General features: G+C 39.7%; 1 protein-coding gene across 5 annotated transcripts in view; it reads right to left on the reverse strand.

Moving 5' to 3' along the window:
• The window catches only part of SGCD (sarcoglycan delta), a 601,642-nt gene that overhangs the window by 58,539 nt on the left and 521,736 nt on the right, over positions 1 to 21,367 (reverse strand). For all 5 annotated transcript variants that reach the window (XM_038739913.1, XM_038739909.1, XM_038739912.1 and 2 more), the window contains exon 6: positions 6,680 to 6,752. In XM_038739913.1, coding sequence (XP_038595841.1) covers positions 6,680 to 6,752 — 73 coding nt within the window. The remainder of the gene's footprint in view (positions 1 to 6,679; positions 6,753 to 21,367) is intronic.

The raw sequence follows: 21,367 nt of genomic DNA on the forward strand, positions 1-21,367 counted from the left end.
TAACCATGACCCTTCAACACTCAGAGATAATACCTCAAGTGTTTTCATGTGCTTCCACCAACACTATTTATTCTTCCTTCCTTTGGAAACATTCTTCACTCCAATCACCAGCTAAAGTAAATTATAATACATTTATTATGCTATACTGCAGTAAAGCTTTTCCATTTGAATGATATTTTAAACAAAGAGATGGAGCTTGGAGGTTATTAACTTAGGGGACCTGTCACAGCAAAGAGACCTAACAGATAGGTACACCATGTCTTTGTACCCTGAGGGGGAGAGAGGCCTGACTCCAGGCAAACAAATGTTAAACACTTAATGAATGTCAGCAGAGACTGTTCATATGGTCAAACCTAGGCCTCAACGGTAGTTCCACTTCAGAGTGTGTCTTTGAGGACTGATGTCAACATATTTGATTGGCTGAAAGCATTTAGGGCTTTTCCAAAATCCAGCTGACCTCTCACTCTCTCCTATGTCTAAAGGGCTCACGGCAGCCTCAAGAGACCTGGCAGGCTTGTAGTAAGATGAGAGGAGCAAAGTAGAACAGTTACCAATTGCTATATGTATGGTGGAAGAACTCCTGGGGAAGAAGTGAGAAATATTGGGAAGTTCCCACCTGTTCAACCTCAGCTTAATGCTATGGGTCTTTCATGGTTGAACTGCTCCAGGGAATACCTGCTGAAAATCCCCAGCTGCTACCTGGCTATAGGGGCAGGTATAGTTAGGAATGCTAATTGGATTTCTTGTTGTTTTTTTCCCAAACTGACAAATTCACCCTGTTTAGATTTGAGCAGGGTGTTGGGTCCTTTGGGAAACGGAGTAGAAGGCTCAGCTTGTACCCAGTGAATTTTCAGCCTGACAGGCACTTTAGAAAGATGTAAAAATAGAATATAAGGTGTTAAGATTTATTTTCTGTCCTCCATTTACTGTATCATAATAAGAGTGTTCTGTCCTGTGAGTCTGAAAAACCTATTTCGTATAACAAATGGATTTAAAGGAAGGGTTTGGAAACGTTTGAGGAGAAAGAGAGAAAGAAATAGAGAGGGAGAGAAAGAGGAGAAGAGTGAGAGTGGGAGAGAGGGTGCAAGTCCAGATGAATACTCTGGATTGGATGAAGGAGCTTTACAGACTTTGGTAGGAAAGAAAAAAAAAATACAAGTAGTTTCAGAACAATTTTAAAGGCCTTCAAGATAAGGTCAGTCCCGTTATTCTAGGAGACAGAAAAGGTGAGCCTGTAAAGGGACTAAAAATGAAAGGGTCATGAGAGTACAGAAGGTCAATTTGACCATGTAATTCCCATGCCACACAACTTTTAAATCTGGTTATTTTACAGATGGCTTATGGAAAACCCAAGTGAGGTTTTCTATTCTCTCCTTTCTGTTTCACTAAGGGACTGGTGAGGCTCTCTCAATCAGGTTAGAACTTGCTTGTCAGTGCTTACTGACAACCTGAGTGTTTCAGGGCTTCCACAGGCAAGTGGGCATTTTGTGCTCTGTGTTCAGAGTGAAGAGAGACCTGAGGAGAAAAGTGGGAGAGTTAGGGAAATCCACCACCTCCTTGGGAACTGCGGCAGCTCCCTGCCCATCGTGCGGCAAAGGCTGGGATCCAAGTGGGGTGGCACCTTCAAACTGGCATCCCTGAGCAGCGTGGCAATGCGGAGAGAGCACAGGCTTGGGAGTCAGAAGGATTTGGGTTCTACTTGTCTGCTGTGTAACCTTGGGCAAGTCACTTAACTCCTCTGTGCCTCAGTTACTGCATCTGTAAAATGGGGATTAAGACTGTGAGCCCCTTGTAGGACATGGACAGTATCCAACCTGATTACCTTGTATCTACCACAGAACCTAGAAAGGTTCCTGGCACACAGTTAAGCACTTAACAAATACCATGGAAAAAAAATACTGGCTGATTCACCAGCCCCTACCAGCTGCTCTGCCCATTTGACAGCTGGATAGATCAACTATCAATGAGAGATGTAGCACTCTAAGGACTTTAAAGACTAAGACAAGTAGGAGCTTGTAGAAAATTGTGATCTGGAGGGGCTGGTCTCCAGAACATCCGATTTATAAAAGTGATTACCCCACAAATCCTCAATCACGAAAGAAAGATTACGAATACAGTAATTACGAAAAGTTAAAATATTACCAATTCTTTTAACTTTTAGCGAGTGACAAAATAAATGCAGGTTTTTGACAATGAAATGCCAGAAGGCTTCAACTCCCTGAAATCATCAATTTCATTAAAATTAGAAAACTCAACAAGGTCTGGAGAAATAAAGGAACAAAAGTCCAAAAGGATTTTGTTTTAATAACTAGAAAGTTCTCAGAGATAAAAGCCCACAAGGGTAATTCGTTCCTAACTATGTAAGTGATATGGTAACACTGGAAAAGGTGAAAAAAGGCCAGTTTGTGAACTGAGCCCAGATATGGCCTTCAGTCCATTAGTCTTTCTCTTCAGCCACAAATATCACTGAAGCCTAAAAAATTAGGATGCTGAGAATTTTTGAAGTATGAAAGTAAAAGTAAATCCAGTCTCTCAAAATCTCACTAAATCTTTGAAGAATATCTTTCTTCAACTTAGCTTTTGCCAAGAAGCACTCAAGAATTTTCTCTAGAGGCAAATGTTTTGTGTCAGGCTTTTCCTTTTTTTCTACCTACTCACTCTTGGAGGCTTTATTTAACAGTACTTTGGTTTTACAATCATTCTTGGAGTTTTGTTTTCTGAGGCAGTCCCTGCCCTGGCTTCAAGGAAAAATCACAAGAAATTGAACCCTAAAATATCTTTGGGCAAAGTGGCTAACAATCAATCATTCAATGGTATTTATTGAATGCCTTCTGTATGCATGGCACTATTCTAACTGCCTTGTGGAATACAGTAGTTAGTAGACTATTAGTGGCTCCTGCCCTTGAGGAGCTTAGAATTCAGTGTGGGAAACAGGCATGAAAATAAATTATAGGTAGAAGAAGCAGAAGAGTATAAGGATCCCTTTATTCTTCCCCCTCCGTGTCCCTCAGCACTTATGTACACATCTGTAATTTATTTTTATTAATATCTGTCTCCCCCTCTAGACTGTAAGCTCGTTGTGGATAGAGAATGTGTCTGTTATTTTGTACTCTTCCAAGCACTTATTACAGTGCTCTACACACAGTAAACGCTTAATAAATAGGATCGAATGAATATGTACATAAATGCTGTGGGAATGGTGAAGGGGTAAGTAGCAAAGTACTCAGGGAGTACAGACTTGAGTGCATAGGTGAGGAATTAGAGAAGAAGAATAGGATATGAAGATGAAATATTAGGGAAATTGATTTTAATAGGACTTTGAAGATGGGGAGAGTGGTGGTCTGTCAAGGGAAAAGGAGTTCCAAGGAGGAGAGCTGGGGCGAGCTAAGGGTTAATGACATGAAAGCCAAGGTTGAAGGACAGTAAGTAGGTTGGTCGTTAGAGGACCAAAGTGTGCTGGCTGGGTTACTGTGGGAGAGAAGAAGGGTAGATGGGAAGAAGACAGCTGATTGAGTGCTTCTAAGGACTCCACATTCTGTATAATGTGGAGTTGGATGGGCAACCACTAAAGGTTTTTGACACAGCTCTTCGATTAAAATGCTAATTTAGCCAAGAACATGGTAGTGAATCACTAGAACTCTCATAACAGAAAAAGACTAAGATAATAATAATAATGCAATAATAATCATGACATTTATTATTTACTATGTGCTATGTTAAGAGATCACACATAGTTTCTGTCCCACACAGGGCCCACTTTATCCCCATTTTTCACATAAGGATCCTGAAGCCCAGAGAAGCTAGGTGATTTGTCCAAAGTCCCACAGTAGGCCAGTGTGGCAGGGTTGGAACTTGAATTTGACTCCCAGGTTCGAGTCTTTTCCACAATGTCATGCCTACCCAGATCAGAATTCTTGTTTTAAAGAGTAGATAGACTTAAAGGTTCTAACTCTCTCCATAAAATTGAAAGAAAAAGAAAAGTGATACATATAAGCTCCTCATGGACATGGAATGTATCTACGAAGTCTATTTCATTGTATTCTCCCAAGTGCTTAGTACGCTGCATAAACTAAATGCTCTGTCTGGTATCGAAAGAATTGTGTATTAAATGCTTCTATTACAACTTTATTGCTTTTGAGCAGACCATTAATCTATAAATCTTTCAGTGGGGGTTAACTTTACAGCAGTCTGTAAAGCTGGAATTCAAATACAACTTTGAAAATGGAAAAATTTACGGGCATTGTAAATATTTTTGTCTCTCCTGTTAGAATGTAAGCTCCTTATGGGCAGGAAATGGGAACTGTGCTTTTGTTATACTTTTCCAAGCCCTTAATACAGTACACTGCACCCAGTAAATGCTGGTACCATGACTTCTAAATTGCATTTAGAGAGAATATTTCTTTGAGGAGCTGGTAGACTGTAGGCTATAGGCCTGCTGTAGGCAGGAAACATGTCTACCAACTCTTTAGTATTGTTCTCTCCCAAGCACTTAGTAGAGTGCTCTTCCCACAATAAGCTCTCAATAAATACCATTGATTGGTACTATTCTTTTATCATTATATCCCTATTAAAAATGGGCATATTAATCTAAAATGCAGCTGTATATGCTCTAAAGTATATTATAGCCCACCAAATATTTTTCTATTTCAGGTCAACTTCTATACCCTATTTTCTTTCTTCTTCCTTTCTTGTAAATCTTCAAAAATACAATGAAGTATATTTATGTTCTGCATTGGTTGGTGTTAAGGCTTTGTATAGTCTCCAATTACTAAAAATGTTTTTCAGATTAAAGTGCAAAGAATTTCCAATTTTTAAGAATTATTTTCATTTTGGAAAATTCCAACTGTTTATTCTTATAGTTGCATTGCATTTTATACCTACAATACTTACTGTTTAGACTGTGAGCCCACTGTTGGGTAGAGACTGTCTCTATATGTTGCCAACTTGTACTTTCCAAGCGCTTAGTACAGTGCTCTGCACAAAGTAAGCGCTCAATAAATACGATTGATTGATTGACTGATTATAATAGTTTTTGATTGACTTCAGTTAAAACTGCCTCTTCAGAGACTAGAAAATCCAATTTTCACTGCATGAGTATATATCTATTTAGTGACATTTCCAGTGTTAGGGAATACTGTAGTTAGTGAACACTGAATATGTCTCTACTTTGTAGCTTTTCACCTGAACTCTGTAACTTCCCCAAACATCCTCCTTTTGTGCTTGGAACATTCTGTTTGTTCACAGAACATATTTAATTTACCAATTTGTGGGGTGAAAAGAAACAAGGTGTCATTTTTTATTTACCCTGAAGCTAAGTACACCATTCCTATGAGTCTTCACCAAGGAAAAGAAATGAGAATTTGCAAATCTTGTGTGACAATCCAGAACAAAGATCAAAAAGCCCGAAAAATCAGAAGGAACAGAACCTATTACCCCTTGAAACCTCGTGAGAGATTAGTGTATATGTTCCTTGAGGATAGGGACAGTGGCCCTTACACACAATCCTGCTGTAATGTCTGTTTTCAATATGCATTCCGTCTAGGAAACAGGAGTGAAAAAATGCTAGAGGGCATCAGAAGAAACCATGCATTTGTGGGCAGGTGTGCAGCACTGGATTAGGTGAATGCCACCAAAAGTGTTTCCTTCAATGCAGAGTTCTTCAAGAATGCAACATCTTCATTACAGGCAAGTGGGGTGTATTTGCATTGTACATTAAGTGCTTACTATAGTGTTCTGCACACAATATCCACTCAATAACTACTTTTGATTAAGAATTAGCCTGAAGTTGAGAGTAACAATTTATTTTATAACCAACACAATGAATGTTCTACATGGTGAAAAGAAGCCCACAGTGCGAAGGAGTTAGAAAATAAAAATAAAAAATCTTGGAACCTGTACCTTAGAAGTTTCCCCAAGCCCTCAGACCTTGGTAAATCCTTCCTTTACCCCTGTTTGAAGTGGCAACAGTAGGCCTTCAACCAACATTAAGTGGCAGTGAACCATGATCACTTCTAATTGGAGCCTGAATGGGTCTCCAAACACACTGAGGATCCTGGCTACTGCTCTTTATAAACTAAAGATAAGTAAGGCCCACACTATTTAGTAGTGAAAATGCAGCAGCCTGGAGCTGTAACTTCATCCCTGAAACTATTGCCTCTTCAGGGAAAGGGCTGGAGAGGAATACAATGTGATCCCACATGCCCTGCTAGATGACCTCCTTTAGGTAATGGACTGGTTAACTTCTCAATATTGAAGGTAATTCTAGCCAGGCACTATCCCTTGTCCAACTGACTTTGCCTGTGATTGAAAGTGGCCTGCTGGCATCTCAAGTCACTAAGTCAATGAGTAATAGACAGGAAATAGTTTTTGAAGTACAATTTCATTAGCTGAGCTTTTTAAGTATTCCCTTGGCCAACCAACCCCCAGAAACCTGGTCTTGATCAAGTCAGTTGCACTTCCTTGGCTCTCAATCACACAGATTTATTTTTTTCAGCATTGTTACCGTCTCAGTCCCCTGTTGAATGGCTTGTCCCCTATGACACAAATACATTTCTTATGCTGTACATTCTAACAGGAGCCTTTCAACTGTTGAATGCACCAACCAAACCACCACTAATGAGGACACATAATTGCAACAAGGAGTTACTGATGAATATTTAAATCACAGTTCAAAGTTTACCTTAGTTCCTTGAAGGGGTCTGCCCTGACGTTAGGTGTTTCTATTGATTTAGGGAACACAGTGCCTTCTGCTCCTGGAATAACAAAACAAAACACAAATTGCAGATGTTTTAGGCCATTAGTGGGAGTACGCTAGTAAATTAATATCTGCTTATTTGCTGTCAATCCCTCCCCACACATTTGTTGATTTGCCCACCTTCTGTGTTGAACACATTCTGTCATAAATCATCACTGCCCTTGTTGGGTCAAACGGATTTCCAAATGTGATACATTTTTCTGTGAAAAAGATTTCTTTCTCACTGAATCCATCAAAAGAGAGAGAACCTGCTCAGAACAGACCGAATGTCGAAATAAAACATTCAAAACATCCTGGCTGACTTGCTCCTCATAAACAGTTTAAAGCCATTGGGTAGGAAGTATTTTGAAAAAAACAGCATTATAAGATCAGTTTTTAATCAGGGAATTATTCCTCTTACCAGAAAAATAAGTCTGGAAACAACAGCAGAGAGAACCTGCTGAATTATACTATAAACCACATCTCCAGCATCAAAAGAACAGTTTTATTTTTTCTATCCCCCTAAAATATGGCACTCATTGAATATAAAAACTGGCCTCAGGTTTAGCGCTTTCTACGTTATGGATCGGTATGAAATAATACTTTTCTGGGAGTTCTTGGCCCAACCATTAACATTTTCTCTTGTGTATGTCTATGAGTATGTGAAAGAGCCACAGAGACCAAAAGAAGAGGAATATTATAAAAAAGACGAGAGAAGGCAAAGGTGTGAAATAAAAGGGAAAGAAAAGAAACCAGTAAAATGACCATCAATGGTCATCACAGATACGGAACAAAATACCAGATATACAGGCACTCATGACACTGCAAAACTAGATACAAGGACACTCTTGACCCTACAAGCACTATGCTGGGCATGCAGCCTAAAATAATGTCGTCATTTACACAATTTTGCAGAAGTCCATCCACCTCCACCTGAATTTATGTCATTTCTCTGGGAAGACCCTTGAATTCCTGCCTTTGCTTCAGGACCTCTGCATTACCACTGTGAATTCCAGCAACATTTTCCAAGCCATATGAGATTTAGAGATCATCATCATCATCATCAATCGTATTTATTGAGCGCTTACTATGTGCAGAGCACTATACTAAGCGCTTGGGAAGTACAAATTGGCAACATATAGAGACAGTCCCTACCCAACAGTGGGCTCACAGTCTAAAAGGGGGAGACAGAGAACAAAACCAAACATACTAACAAAATAAAATTAATAGAATAGCTATGTACAAGTAAAATAAACAGAGTAATAAATATGTACAAACATATATACATATATACAGGTGCTGTGGGGAAGGGAAGGAGGTAAGATGGGGGGGGATGGAGAGGGGGGCGAGGGGGAGAGGAAGGAAGGGGCTCAGTCTGGGAAGGCCTCCTGGAGGAGGTGAGCTCTCAGCAGGGCCTTGAAGGGAGGAAGAGAGCTAGCTTGGCGGATGGGCAGAGGGAGGGCATTCCAGGCCCGGGGGATGACGTGGGCCAGGGGTCGATGGCGGGACAGGCGAGAATGAGGTACGGTGAGGAGATTAGCGGTGGAGGAGCGGAGGGTGCGGGCTGGGCTGTAGAAGGAGAGAAGGGAGGTGAGGTGATGGACAGCCTTGAAGCCCCGGGTGAGGAGTTTCTGCCTGATAGGTGCCGAGGTGGAGGAAGACTGGATATTTAACTTTTTTTTTTCTAAATGACAAAAGCACGTGCTGGCACATCACTACTGGAACAACTAAATGAATACCAGACTATGTGGCAGAAAACCACAGTAGTACTCATTCTATGTAAGAAGGAAAGAATGCAAAGGGATGTTTTAAGAGTTGAAAAAATAGATGCCAACCTTTAAGGTGCTTTAGGGAATTTGGTTTATGGAGTTCTTGAGCCAGCTTTTCAGCCTCCCTGAGGTTTCCTGGTAGGTACCCTCATCTATTTTGCTGGGTTTTTTTTAATGGAATTTGTTTAATTCTTACTGTGTGTCAAACACTGTTCTGTGTGATGGGATAACAGAAGTTAATTAGGTCAGACACAGTCCCAGTGGGGTTCACAAGGTCTCTTCCTAGATTTGGCAGGGAAAGGAGGGGAAGAATGAGAACTGGGGAATGGTAATAATAATGGCGTTTGTTAAGCACTTACTATGTGCCAAGCACTGTTCTAAGTGCTGGGGGGATACAAGGTGATCAGGTTGTCCCACGTGGGGCTCACAGTCTTAATCCCCATTTTTACAGATGAGGTAACTGAGGCTCAGAGAAGTTAAGTGACTTGCCCAAGGTCACACAGCAGACATGTGGTGGGATTAGAACCCATGACCTCTTTCCACTGAGCCATGATGATACGGGGGGGGGGGGGGGACTAGGAGTTCCCCTTTGAAGAAATGCTACATTCATATGGCTGCAAGCATAATTCCACCAAAGGGCATGGACAGCATCACTCTATCACATTACGTGGAGTAACACAAGTAATGCCACGGGTGTCTCCCTGCTCAATTAGGTGAAGGCCATTAGTGGGCCTTGGTTAAAAATGATCAAAGTTTTTCTTCAGGATAGGGATGAAAATAAACAGGAATGGACCAGAAGCAGCATGGCCTAGTGGAAAAAGCACAGGCCTGAGAGTCAGAGAGGTTTTAATTCCAGTTCCACTCCTTGCCTGCTGTGTGACCTTGGGAAAGTTACTTAACTTCTCTATGAGACAGTCATGTCTCACTTCTTATGGATACAAACAGTATTCCGCGTGCATTCAAAAGATATCTGTTCTCAATTTGATGTCCTTTCAATATTGCATTTGGGAAGTACCAGGGACCTTCTGTTTTCACATGGTCATTTACACATTAGTGTACTGAAACTTGTTAACCAAGAAAATTGATAATATGAATAGCAGCAAAAATTGGCTGCCAGCTTATTATCTATTTTCTTAAAAATTAATTGTTCTGAAGTATTTTGCTTTTGTATGACGATGACAACAGCTAAAACCTAGCAACCACAAAGGTTATTGTTTGATTGTTTTCTCTGAACTTTTTATTATCCCTGGTTATTAGCTTTTCATTTACACTTAGCAAAAATAGTAGCCAGTATTCATTCAAATAAAAAACAGTTTGTTATCACTGTGATCTGGGCCACTTTATGGTATTTTATGTGTGATAAGCATACATATATGTTACCTTCAACACTGTTGACAAGCCCTTCTCCTGGAAACATTAACCAACCTTGGTTTCTCTGATAATGTCCTTTCCTGGTTCTCCTCCTATCTCTCTGGCCACTCCTTTTCAGTCTCTTCCATGGGCTCCTCCTCTGCCTCCACTGTCTCCATCCCCTATATGTGGAAGTCCTTCATGGCTCAGTTCTGGGACCCCTTCTATTCTCCATCTACATCCACTTCCTTGGAGAACTCATTCACTCCCATGGTTTCAACTACCATCTCTATGTGGCTGATTCCCAAATCTACATTTCCAGCCCTGATCTCTCTCCTCCACACTCTCGCATTTCCTTCTGACTTGAGGTCTTGCCATCACCTCAAATTTAACATGTCCAAAACAAAACTCATCTTCCCACCCAAACCCTGTCCTTCCCATGACTTTCCTGTCATTCTAGACAGCACCAATCAATCAATCGTATTTATTGAGCGCTTACTGTGTCTCTCAAGCCCATAACCTTGGCATTATCCTCAACTCATCTCTCTCATTCAGCCCACATATTCAGTGTCACCAAATCCTGTTGATTCAACCTTCACAACATCGCCAAAATCCACCCTGTCCTCTCCATCCAAACTTCTACCATATTAAACCAAGTACTTAGCCTATCCCACCCTGATTGCTGTTACAGCCTCCTTGCTGACCTCCCTGCCTCTTGTTTCACCCCAGTTCAGTCCATACTCCACCCTGCTGCATGGATCATTATTCTACAAAAAAATGCCCATCCGCCTCCAAATCAAACAGAAACTCCTTACCATTGGCTTTGAAGCACTCCATCACCTTGTCCACTCCTACCTTACGTCACTGTTTTCCTACTACAAAGCAGCCTGTACACTTAGCTCCTCTAATGCCAACCTATTTGATGTACCTCGATCTTCCTATTTCACCCCTGACTGCTCACCCACATCCTGCCTCTGGCCTGGAATGCCCTCCCTCTTCATATCTGACAGATGATCACTCTCCCCACCTTCAAAGCCTTATTTAAAGCACATCTCCAAGAGGCCTTCACTAAGTCATTTCCTCTACTTTTACTCCCTTTTGAGTCACTCTTGCACTTGGATTTGCACTCTTTATTCACCCTCCCTGAGCCCCAAAGCACTTATGTACATACCCATAATTTATTTATTTATTTATATTAATAGCTGTCTTCTCCTTTAGACTGCCAGCTTAATATGGGCAGGTTTATTATTATATTGTACTCTCCCAAGCGCTTAGTACAATGCTCTGCAGACAGAGCACTCAATAAATGATAATAATAATGATGATGGCATTTATTAAGTACTTACTATGTGCAATGCACTGTTCTAAGCACTGGGGAGGTTACAAGGTGATCAGGTTGCCCCACGGGGCCTCACAGTCTTAATCCCCATTTTACAGATGAGGTAACTGAGGCACGGAGAAGTTAAGTGACTTCCCCAAAGTCACACAGCTGACAAGTGGCGGAGCCAGGATTTGAACCCATGACCTCTGACTCCAAAGCCCAGGCTCTTTCCAATGCGCTACGCTGCTTCTCTAAATAAATATGATTGACAGATACATAGTTTAATTTATTTGTATATTTATTTACATATTTATGTTTGTAGTCTACATATTCAAATCATATTTCACCCTAATATATTTGTTCCATTTTCTATGATATCCTTGTTTTTCCTCCTCCCACTGTCTATAAAGTTTTTTTTTTTTTCTGTTCTTTCTTCCCCATTAAACTGTAGGCTTTCTGAAGGGGGGAACTTATGTCTTACTTCTCTTTTACTCTCTCAAGAGCTTAGGGACTTCACAACTAACACCAGTTGGACATAATAAATATCACTGATAGACAGAAATTTGGTTTGCATTTGCCACTTTTTGTCCATATACTTATTTTATTCATAGCTTTTGATAAAGTTATACTGCATTTAAAAAAAAATTTCCATTCCAAATCAAGCTTAAAATAAATTCACTTCTGGAAAAAATTGCCTTGTTTTAGCAAGGGGTTTAAAGAAATACCATTATGCAATTTTTTTAAAGCTTTTACCTATTCTCTTTAAACAGAATGATTTAAAAAACTTGAACCAGTAATACTTATAAAGGATGATTAATTATTTTCAGGAAAGCTGGTCCCCAGTACTTGAATCTTAGCAAAGCCTCCTTTTCTTTTAAGGCAACAACATTATCCCAAAATAGGGCGTATTACTTAGATATTGCTACTCATATTTGCTTAAAATATGAAACCAGAACAGCATTTGCTTGGAATCAGTTGTTTATTAGTTCTGTCATTACTGCATACATTCTAGAAGTATTCCTATATGTCTCACCTTTCATTTTATTAGGGCCTTTATAACCTCTTCAAACTGCAATGTAGCAATTTGCTATATTTTTTTCTGAGTATCCATTTCAATTAAACAATACTATTTGGGTTTAATAAAACACCGCTTGATGTCCTTAGGGTGAAAGGACTGAAAGAGCTGATCTTATTATTACCATCACAAATGAATGCTTGCTTTTAGACTGATCTGTTCGAGAGCAGAGACCCATGGTAGTGATGTATTTCCAGGGCTTACTATGAAGTGGGCCTTTAATAAATGTTAAATAATGCAAATTTAAATCATAGTCATGGTAATAGCTACTGTATAGAGATGCATAAACAAATGGGGAGGAGCCTTGCCAGATGGCAGCTTTAGGATTGGGTGATTTTCTCCAAAAGCACCATTCCAACACATTGCACTATCTCCTCAAATCCTATGTTCATCCCTGGTGGCATTTAATTTGCTCTGTTTTTATCAAAATGAGGGCAAATACAATTTATACCTGAGGGTGGAAATGGGCCAACAGGGAAGAAACTGAACAATCTATTGGACAAATTTCTCACTTGAAGCTGCACTCCAGAGATAATGCTCCCTTAGTAGGAGTATTTATTCATTCAATCGTATTTATTGAGCGCTTACTGTGTGCAGAGCACTGTACTAAGCGCTTGGGAAGTACAAGTTGGCAACATATAGAGACGGTCCCTACCCAACAGTGGACTCACAGTCTAGAAGTGGGCTCACAGTCTAGAAATTTATTTAGCATTTAGTATTTATTAAGGGCTTACTATGAGCTAGGTGGGAGTTTTACTATGTGCTGTTTCCACTACTGGCTTAGTGGATAGAGCTCTGGGAGTCAGAAGTATCTCGGTTCTAATACCAGTTCTGCCACGTGTCTGCTGTGTGACCTTGGGCAAGTCACTTCTCTAAGCCTCAGTTACCTCATTTGTAAATTGAGTGTGAGTCCCGTGAGGGGCAGGAACTGTGTCCAACGTGATTAATGCTTATCTGTCCCAGAACTTAGAACAGAACTTGGCATTTAGTGAGCACTTAACAAGTACGATAATTACTATGCCACACTGCTTCTCAAAAGTATTGAGGGTGATATTCACAAACATCTCCAGAGACCACATTTTCTCCTGGAGGCTTTCTCAAAATAATCTCTAATATCCCCAGTTTATATTCTCCAACTGCCTTCCATTCAGCCTTTCCATTCCATCTAATCAATCAATCAATCAATCAATCAATCAATCAATCGTATTTATTGAGCGCTTACTGTGTGCAGAGCACTGTACTAAGCACTTGGGAAGTCTAAGTTGGTAACATATAGAGACAGTCTCTACCCAACAGTGGGCTCACAGTCTAAAAGGGGGAGACAGAGAACAAAACCATACTAACAAAATAAAATAAATAGAATAGATATGTACAAGTAAAATAAATAAATAAATAAATAAAAAGAGTAATAAATATGTACAAACATATATACATGTATATATATATATGTTTGTACATATTTATTAAGGTCATTAAGCCATTAAGGTCTTACAGTACCACTTGGGGTACCTTTGTGCTGCCTCAGGAAGCAGTGTGGCCTAGTGGATAGAGCACAGGCTTGGGAGTCAGAAGGACCTGGGTTCATTCCTTCATTCAATCGTTTTTACTGAGTGCTTACTTTGTGCAGAGCAATGTACTAAGCGCTTGGAAAGTCCAATTCGGCAACAGATAGACACAATCACTAACCAACAGTGGGCTCACTGTCTAGAAACGGGAGAAGGTTAGATTAGAAGGTTCTAATCCTGGCTTCGCTACTTGTCTGCTGTGGGACCTTAGACAAGTCACTTAATTTTTCTCTGCCTCAGTTATCTCATCTATAAAATGGGGACTAAGACTATGTGGGACAGGGACTGTGTTCAACCTGATTAGATCTACCCCAGCGCTTGGTGCAATGATCAGTACAAAGTAACTGCTTAACAAAAACCATAAAAAGAAAAAAATTATATACTCTTATATGTCATCATATTTCCAACTTTTTAAAGAGTCTGCCTCCCTTGCTATATTGTAAACTCCTTGACAGCAGAGATCAGGTACACTAATTTCACCAATTTCTATTGCAATATCCTTGCACTTAGTATGCTTGGCATAGAGTATGTGCTCAATAAATGTAAACCCATTGATTGACTTTGTAGGTGTGTTAATTTCTTTTCTTCTTCCATTGGGTAGAAGTTGAACTTGCTAAATCCTAAATTACTCCAGTTCCCAAACAGCTCAGATTCATTTTCAAGTGTTTATATTTTTAAAACTTCTTACTTTACAAGTGTCTTGTCTATAATGAGGTCTTTTTACTCTTTCCTATGCTCACTATCTGTTGCCTAAGATGGTGAGCAATTATATGCATTACCTTTTCCTTACTGTATCCGTTCTTGAGTGATAAATTATTCTCATTTTTATTATTTCAAAAAGGGCTTTGATTAAATCCATACCTACTGATTCTCTCTTTTGACACTATGTAATTTTACTAGCAATGAATGTTCATAAACAGTTGGAGTGAAAAATCCATAAAGCTATTTCAGCTTTAAGTTCCATTTAACATCCCTCAAAAATGATTTCATCAATGTGTTTCCATTAGCTGGTTCTCTGCCCAATAACTGAATTCCACACAATCAATCAGGAACTTATAAAGCATGTGACAGGATCTATCTAAAGTGTTTTGAATCTCTGTAAAGATTCGCTCAATAGCTCTTTTCCCTACTGGAATAGGTAGGGGGTAAACCTGTCACAATATCTCAGATGTACTCAGTCACTATAGTAACGATAGCAGATTTCTGGTATTAGAAAAATGATGCCTCACGTTTAATGCTCCACTTTAGATATTCTCCTACCTCTGGAAGCCCCATTTCCCACTTTGTGCCTGAGTAGCCTCTTTTTTTGGAATTGTTCCAAGTGCCCTTTTTGGCTGATCTCATGCAAAGAGCCACTGAGAGTCAATGCTATTTATTGAGCATCTACTGAATGCAGAAAACTATATAAGCACTACACAGAAGCAAAGCACACCAACAATTTCAAGAAATGTACAATAGCCACTGAGCTCAGCTCACTGGCTATAGCGTGGGCTCAGTGGAAAAGAGCACGGGCTTTGGAGTCAGAGGTCATGGGTTCAAATCCCACCTCTGCAAATTGTCAGCTGTGTGACTTTGGGCAAGTCACTTCACGTCTCTGGGCCTCAGTTACCTCATCTGTAAAATGAGGATGAAGACTGTGAGCCCCCCGTGGGACAACCTGATCACCTTGTAACCTCCCCAGCACTTAGAACAGTGCTTTGCACATAGAAAGTGCTTAATAAATTCCATTATTATTATTATTATTATTATTATTACAATTGAATAGGGGAGATGAACAAACTTACATTTTTTTTTACAAAGAGTAGAAACAGGAGAAAGCATGAGGATATAATACATGGCAGCTGAATATTGTGTACAACTAAATATTCTCATTTATGCATGCTAGGGATGGGTATAAATACTTAAGTGATAAGGGTGGCTTTGGAATTGACACTATTTGAGGTGTTGGGTATTAATCAGGGAAGAATGACCTCAGTTAAAAGTAGAAACTTTACTTGAGAAGTTGTACCATTCCCAGAACGAATTGACAATGAGGATACCTCTTCCTTCGTCTCCCATTCACATCTAGAGAAGCAGCATGGCTCAGTGGAAAGAGCACGGGCTTTGGAGTCAGAGGTTGTGGGTTCAAATCCTGGCTCCGCCAATTGTCAGTTGTGTGACTTTAGGCAAGTCACTTAACTTCTCTGTGCCTCAGTTCCCTCATCTGTAAAATGGGGATGAAGACTGTGAGCCCCACGTGGGACAACCTGATCACCTTGTATCCCCCAGCTCTTATAACAGTGCTTTGCACACAGTAAGTGCTTAACAAGTGCTTTGCACATAGTAAGCGCTTAACAAATACCATCATCATTATTATTATTATTATCATCTCAAAGCAAGAGTTCAAATCACCTAACCACTCTCATCATTTTGAATGTAAAAAATGTTGTGGGCTAAGGAGGTCTCAAAATTACGCAGGTTTTTGTTTTTTTTAAAGTCCTGAGGAATTGGGGGCAAGAGGGTGAGCAAGGAGGACATTCCACATTCTTTTCCTTTGGGGCTGAGATGCACAATGTCCGCTAGCACCACAAGCCATCAGTCACCATGGTGCTGAAGAATGAATCCTGTGAGTGGGAAAGAGATTCTACTAAGTGTGGAGGTGCTCATGGTGATGCTCTGAACAGGCTTCCCAAATGATACTGCTTTAAATTGATTAATTGATATCCATAATTCATTTTCTTGTCTGCCTCCACGTATAGACTGTAAGCTCCTTATGCTCAGGGAACATGTCTATCAATCAATCAATCGTATTTATTGAGTGCTTACTGTGTTCAGAGCACTGTACTAAGCGCTTGGGAAGTACAAGTTGGCAACATATAGAGACAGTCCCTACCCAACAGTGGGCTCACAGTCTAGAAGGGGGAGACAGAGAACAAAACCAAAAATATTAACAAAATAAAATAACTTTACTATAGTGTACTCTCCTAAGTGCTTAGTTCATTGCTCTGAACTCTGTAAGCATTCAATGAATAACACTGATTGAAAGAAGTTGAAGTGTTTTTTTTTTTTCTGAGGTTGTTTCTATGTTTTTCTCTCCCCCTTAAGATTTTGAGCTCATAATCGGCAGGGACCGTCTTCAGTTTAAATGTTCTTTTAGTATACTCCCATGCCCCAAGTTCCAAATTGTACATACTGAAAATCCTCATCCAATACTGTATAACTTAGGAGGATGATATCCGATCAAAATATTTCATACTGAAATTCTGCCCCTTTGAATTGTTGTCAATACATAATAATAATAATGATGGGTTTTTTTTGTTAAGCACTTACTATGTGCCAAGCAGTGTTCTAAGTACTGGGAAGGTTACAAGTTAGGTTGACCCACGTGGGGCCCACAGTCTCAATGCCCATCCTACAGATGAGGCAACTGAGGCACAGAGAAGTCAAGTGACTTGCCCCAAGTCACACAGCTGACAAGTGGCGGATGAGGCATTAGAACCCATGGCCTCTATGAAACAAAACATAAAGATGTTCCATGTCTCCCCATTCACGTTTTTATATTTGCTGTACTTATAATGGTTTTATTGAACAACAAAAACAGTATACAAAGAACACTTTTAATCATATCCTGGATAATTATAACTCCCCCACAATTTCTATACACATCTCCTAATCAGTCCTCAGACAAATATTTTGTTGTACCACTTATAAGATCTAGTGGAGTAGATATGGGTCTTCTTAGTACGGAAAGCTCCAAGCTCTTATTATAGTGTCAGGTACTTAACAGACATTCAATAAATGCCATTGATGGAATGTAGTATGGATTTCCATAGTGTAGAATGTATCTCTGATTTCAAATAGTGTTACTGATATAAGATAAGCCATTATACTATACAGTCTTTAATGTTATTATTGCCTTTCCCTCCAAAGAGCTCAATGCCCTTCACATTGGTCAGCTGTATTTCTTGAAGGGAATATTCCTGAATATTTTCCCCCTTTTCAGTTTTTTTATGCATCTTGTAAAGCTTAGTGAGAAATGCTAACTTTAGTGAACACTGATTGTCGATACAAAGCTATCACTTTCCACTTGCCAGGCAGCCAGCCTTCTCTGGCCTGCCTAGCTTTTCTAGTCCCCAGTTTTCACTGTCCTCTGTTGCCATTCAGAAATTTATTCCACTTACTAGCTGTGTGGGGGGAATTACAGAACAGATTCACTAGCTCAGCTAGGCTGCAGCTTTCAAGCAGGAGACAAACAGAGTCCCGCTGCAGAAATACTCTGAAGCAGCTAAAACAAACATTCCCTTTCTTTTAATCCTTAATGCATCCCGGAAACAGATACTGATTTGGGGACAAGTATTATCCTCATTTTACAGACTGATTTACACAACCCAAGTGAAGTGGACAATTGAGCAGTTTTCTGTTCAGCTTGTTCCACATGGATATTTCTGGACCCAGAGTGGATTTCAACCTGAGCTATCCAGTTAGGTTAAATGTCTGGAGCAAATCAATCAAATAACTGGTCAACCTTCCATGTAATCTGAGCTGTTCAGATCCAGCTAGTGCAAAAATCCCAGGGAGTTTTGAACTTGGGACTGCATCGTGGTATATCATTGAATGAGAGCTAATGTTCCTAATCCTACCTAAATTCAGTACCACTCAAGAGAGATAAGGGAATTAAGGATTCCCACGGGCAACCAATTTATAGAGCTATATAGGCCCCAATCAATCAATTGTATTTATTGAGTGCTTACTGTGTGTAGAGCTCTGTGATCATGACCTAAAAACTCCCAGACAATATTAAAATCAGAATTAGTAATACAAATAGATCACAATACAGAATAATTAAAGGGGACTTTGTCAAGAAATTATTTCAGTACTCCTAAATGTTTAAATCCATCACCCAACGTAGCGGTCCGTCTCATTATCGGGCCATCATGCAGTTGTACCAGGCTTGGCTGCTTGGGAAATTCTGAGAAACTGTGGTTCCAGCTGAAATCACTCACAAATTATGTTCAAGATTAAAAGTACACTCCCTAACCTCCCTTTTTACCCTAGATATAGTTTGGAGATGGAGAAAATACACTACACAGAGAGAAGTTAGGTGCATTGCTCCATAGCCAGCTGTAGCAAAACAATAACAACAACAACAACAAAATCTCCAGTTCTGCCTCACATTGGAGTGCAGGTAGAATTTTTCACCCTCCTAGAATACTCCAAATGATCCTGGAGGTGGGGGAATCTGAACTGAACCAACTTGTGACCTAGCTAAAAAAGAAACCAGAAAACCAGGGAGATTGTTTGATAAAGGCCAAGGTGTAAAATGGGAGACCCTAGTATGAAATACATTTCTCCCAACTCTCAACCTTGCTTCATACTGATTGGACATTACTGACTCTCAGGGTAGAAGTCATAGAACAGTAAAAGGAGTTCGTAATGTGCTACAAAGCAAGATGTCTACATCCTGGAGTGGTTTCTGGAGCATCTCAAAAATCGTTGCACAATTAAGCCCTTTTTTATGTGAGGTAGTCACAGACAGATATAGAGTGCATGGACACATTACATTTTTTTGGTCATTTAATAAATGGTAGCTCATACAAAATAAATCAGATCCAGCTCTAAAGGTTTTGAACTCAAAAGCAATCATGCATCCATTTCTATCCAAAACCTTCAAGAGGTTCTTAAATTTCCAACTACAGCATAGCTCCCCTGCCTTTGGTCATTAAGACATCAGTTTCCTCTACGATGCACATTGTATATATATTATGTGCAAATATTTTAGTTAGTATTCTTTCATACCTTTTATAGTCTATATCCTATAATCCTATCAATTATAGCTTATGTCTTCTTGGCCTATTTGTGTATTTGGTGATCCTGTGTTCCACATTAGATTAAGAAATTTGAGGGATAGTGAAATACTTTGCATCTTGTAGCCCCAATTATTATTAAAGGAAACCTCATAACATGGTATTTGCAAGCAATGGACCTAAAGGAAGAAAGAGACAAATGAAGCTATGTATTTTGTTAAACTTCAGAAGAGAGCACAGCTCAGTGCATATGTTCCTGAGAACCTCCCCAGAACCGACTGACAGACACATGCTAGACTGAAAAACCAATGCTTGATTTTAGCAGGAAAGTTTTTCATTGCAATTGAATCCCATCCACCCTCCCCAGGCTTCCTCTAGCATTTAACAAACTGTTAATGCCAAACATTTGCAGTTATTATGAGTTGTTTCCAGGATACCTAGCAAATGCTCTCTTTTTAGGAATAAGAATAAATTCCCTAACCTAGGAGGTGGACATGCTGAAGTAATTTTAACAGAAATCCTGGCATAGAGTCAGAATCACATCACACATTTGCTAAACATCACAGTACAAGGAGGAAGAAACCCAAGGAGGCTTCAAACATATGTACTGAAATATCCTAGCAGGGGATAATGAGAAAGACTAACTAGACAACTCCAACCACCAATAAAACAGACCTCATACCTGGTGTGTTATTAAACAAAAACAAAACAATCAATGAAGGAATCATTCAAGGAGGAAGCATCAGCATTTCAAATGAATGTGCATTCATTTTATTTGGGACTAAAACCCCACTGAAAAAGGCTATATCCTGACAAATCAGTAGATAGCAGGGTCAAAATGGAATTTAAAAAGGAAATGCAGTTGGACCAGGTGCCCTAGAGAGCCAGATGCATTAGCAGAGATGTCAGCAGAATGTTTAAGTGGGGTAGCTAGCTGTAGTTGATGACCTATGGAAAAAGCTTCTATAGATATTATCCCACCAGGCTAAGTGATTCATATTTACATGCTCCATGGCACAACCTAGGTAGGCTGTTCTTGTTACATCTGATGGCTCCTGAAGGGCTTGATGCTTCTTGTGACTCAGTCATAAGGACTCTATAAAAGGTTTTGACAACCAAAACTACCTATAGACTGTAAATTTGTTGTGGGCAGGGAATGTGCCTATTTACTGTTATATGGTACATATATAGTACAGTGCTCTGCACACAGTAAGCACTTAATAAATACGATTGATGATGATGATGATATGGTACTCTCCCAAGTGCTTAGTACAGTGCTCTGCACACAGTAAGTGCTCAATAAATACAATTGATTAACTCACCAACAACTTCCTAGGAAAACCTAGTTTGGGTTGTTCCTCAGGGAGCTCAATACCTGCTTACTGATTTATTGATGCTCAGTGCAACTAGATTATTTTCTACAGCATTAGCACTTTGGGGAAGAAGACAATATTTTTCAAATTCAGTTTGTTCTGTTAATAATTTCACAAGGCCTTGATTTAGTGTCAGTTTCAATTTTTCTGCCAAAGCACTGCTATGTTGCCCAATCAAAATTTTAAGCTATAACTGTCTTGTGGGGCGGGGGGGGGGGTGGGTGTCTCTGCTTCCTTTAAACAATTCAATATTTAGTACTTTGTCCAACTAGTGTAAAAATTCTTTAAGGATTGAAAAAATATTGAAAAAATGGGGATGAAGACTGTGAGCCCCCCGTGGGACAACCTGATCACCATGTAACCTCCCCAGCACTTAGAACAGTGCTTTGCACATAGCA

The sequence above is a fragment of the Tachyglossus aculeatus genome, chromosome X1 (assembly GCF_015852505.1).
Source record: "Tachyglossus aculeatus isolate mTacAcu1 chromosome X1, mTacAcu1.pri, whole genome shotgun sequence".
Lineage (NCBI taxonomy): Eukaryota > Metazoa > Chordata > Mammalia > Monotremata > Tachyglossidae > Tachyglossus > Tachyglossus aculeatus.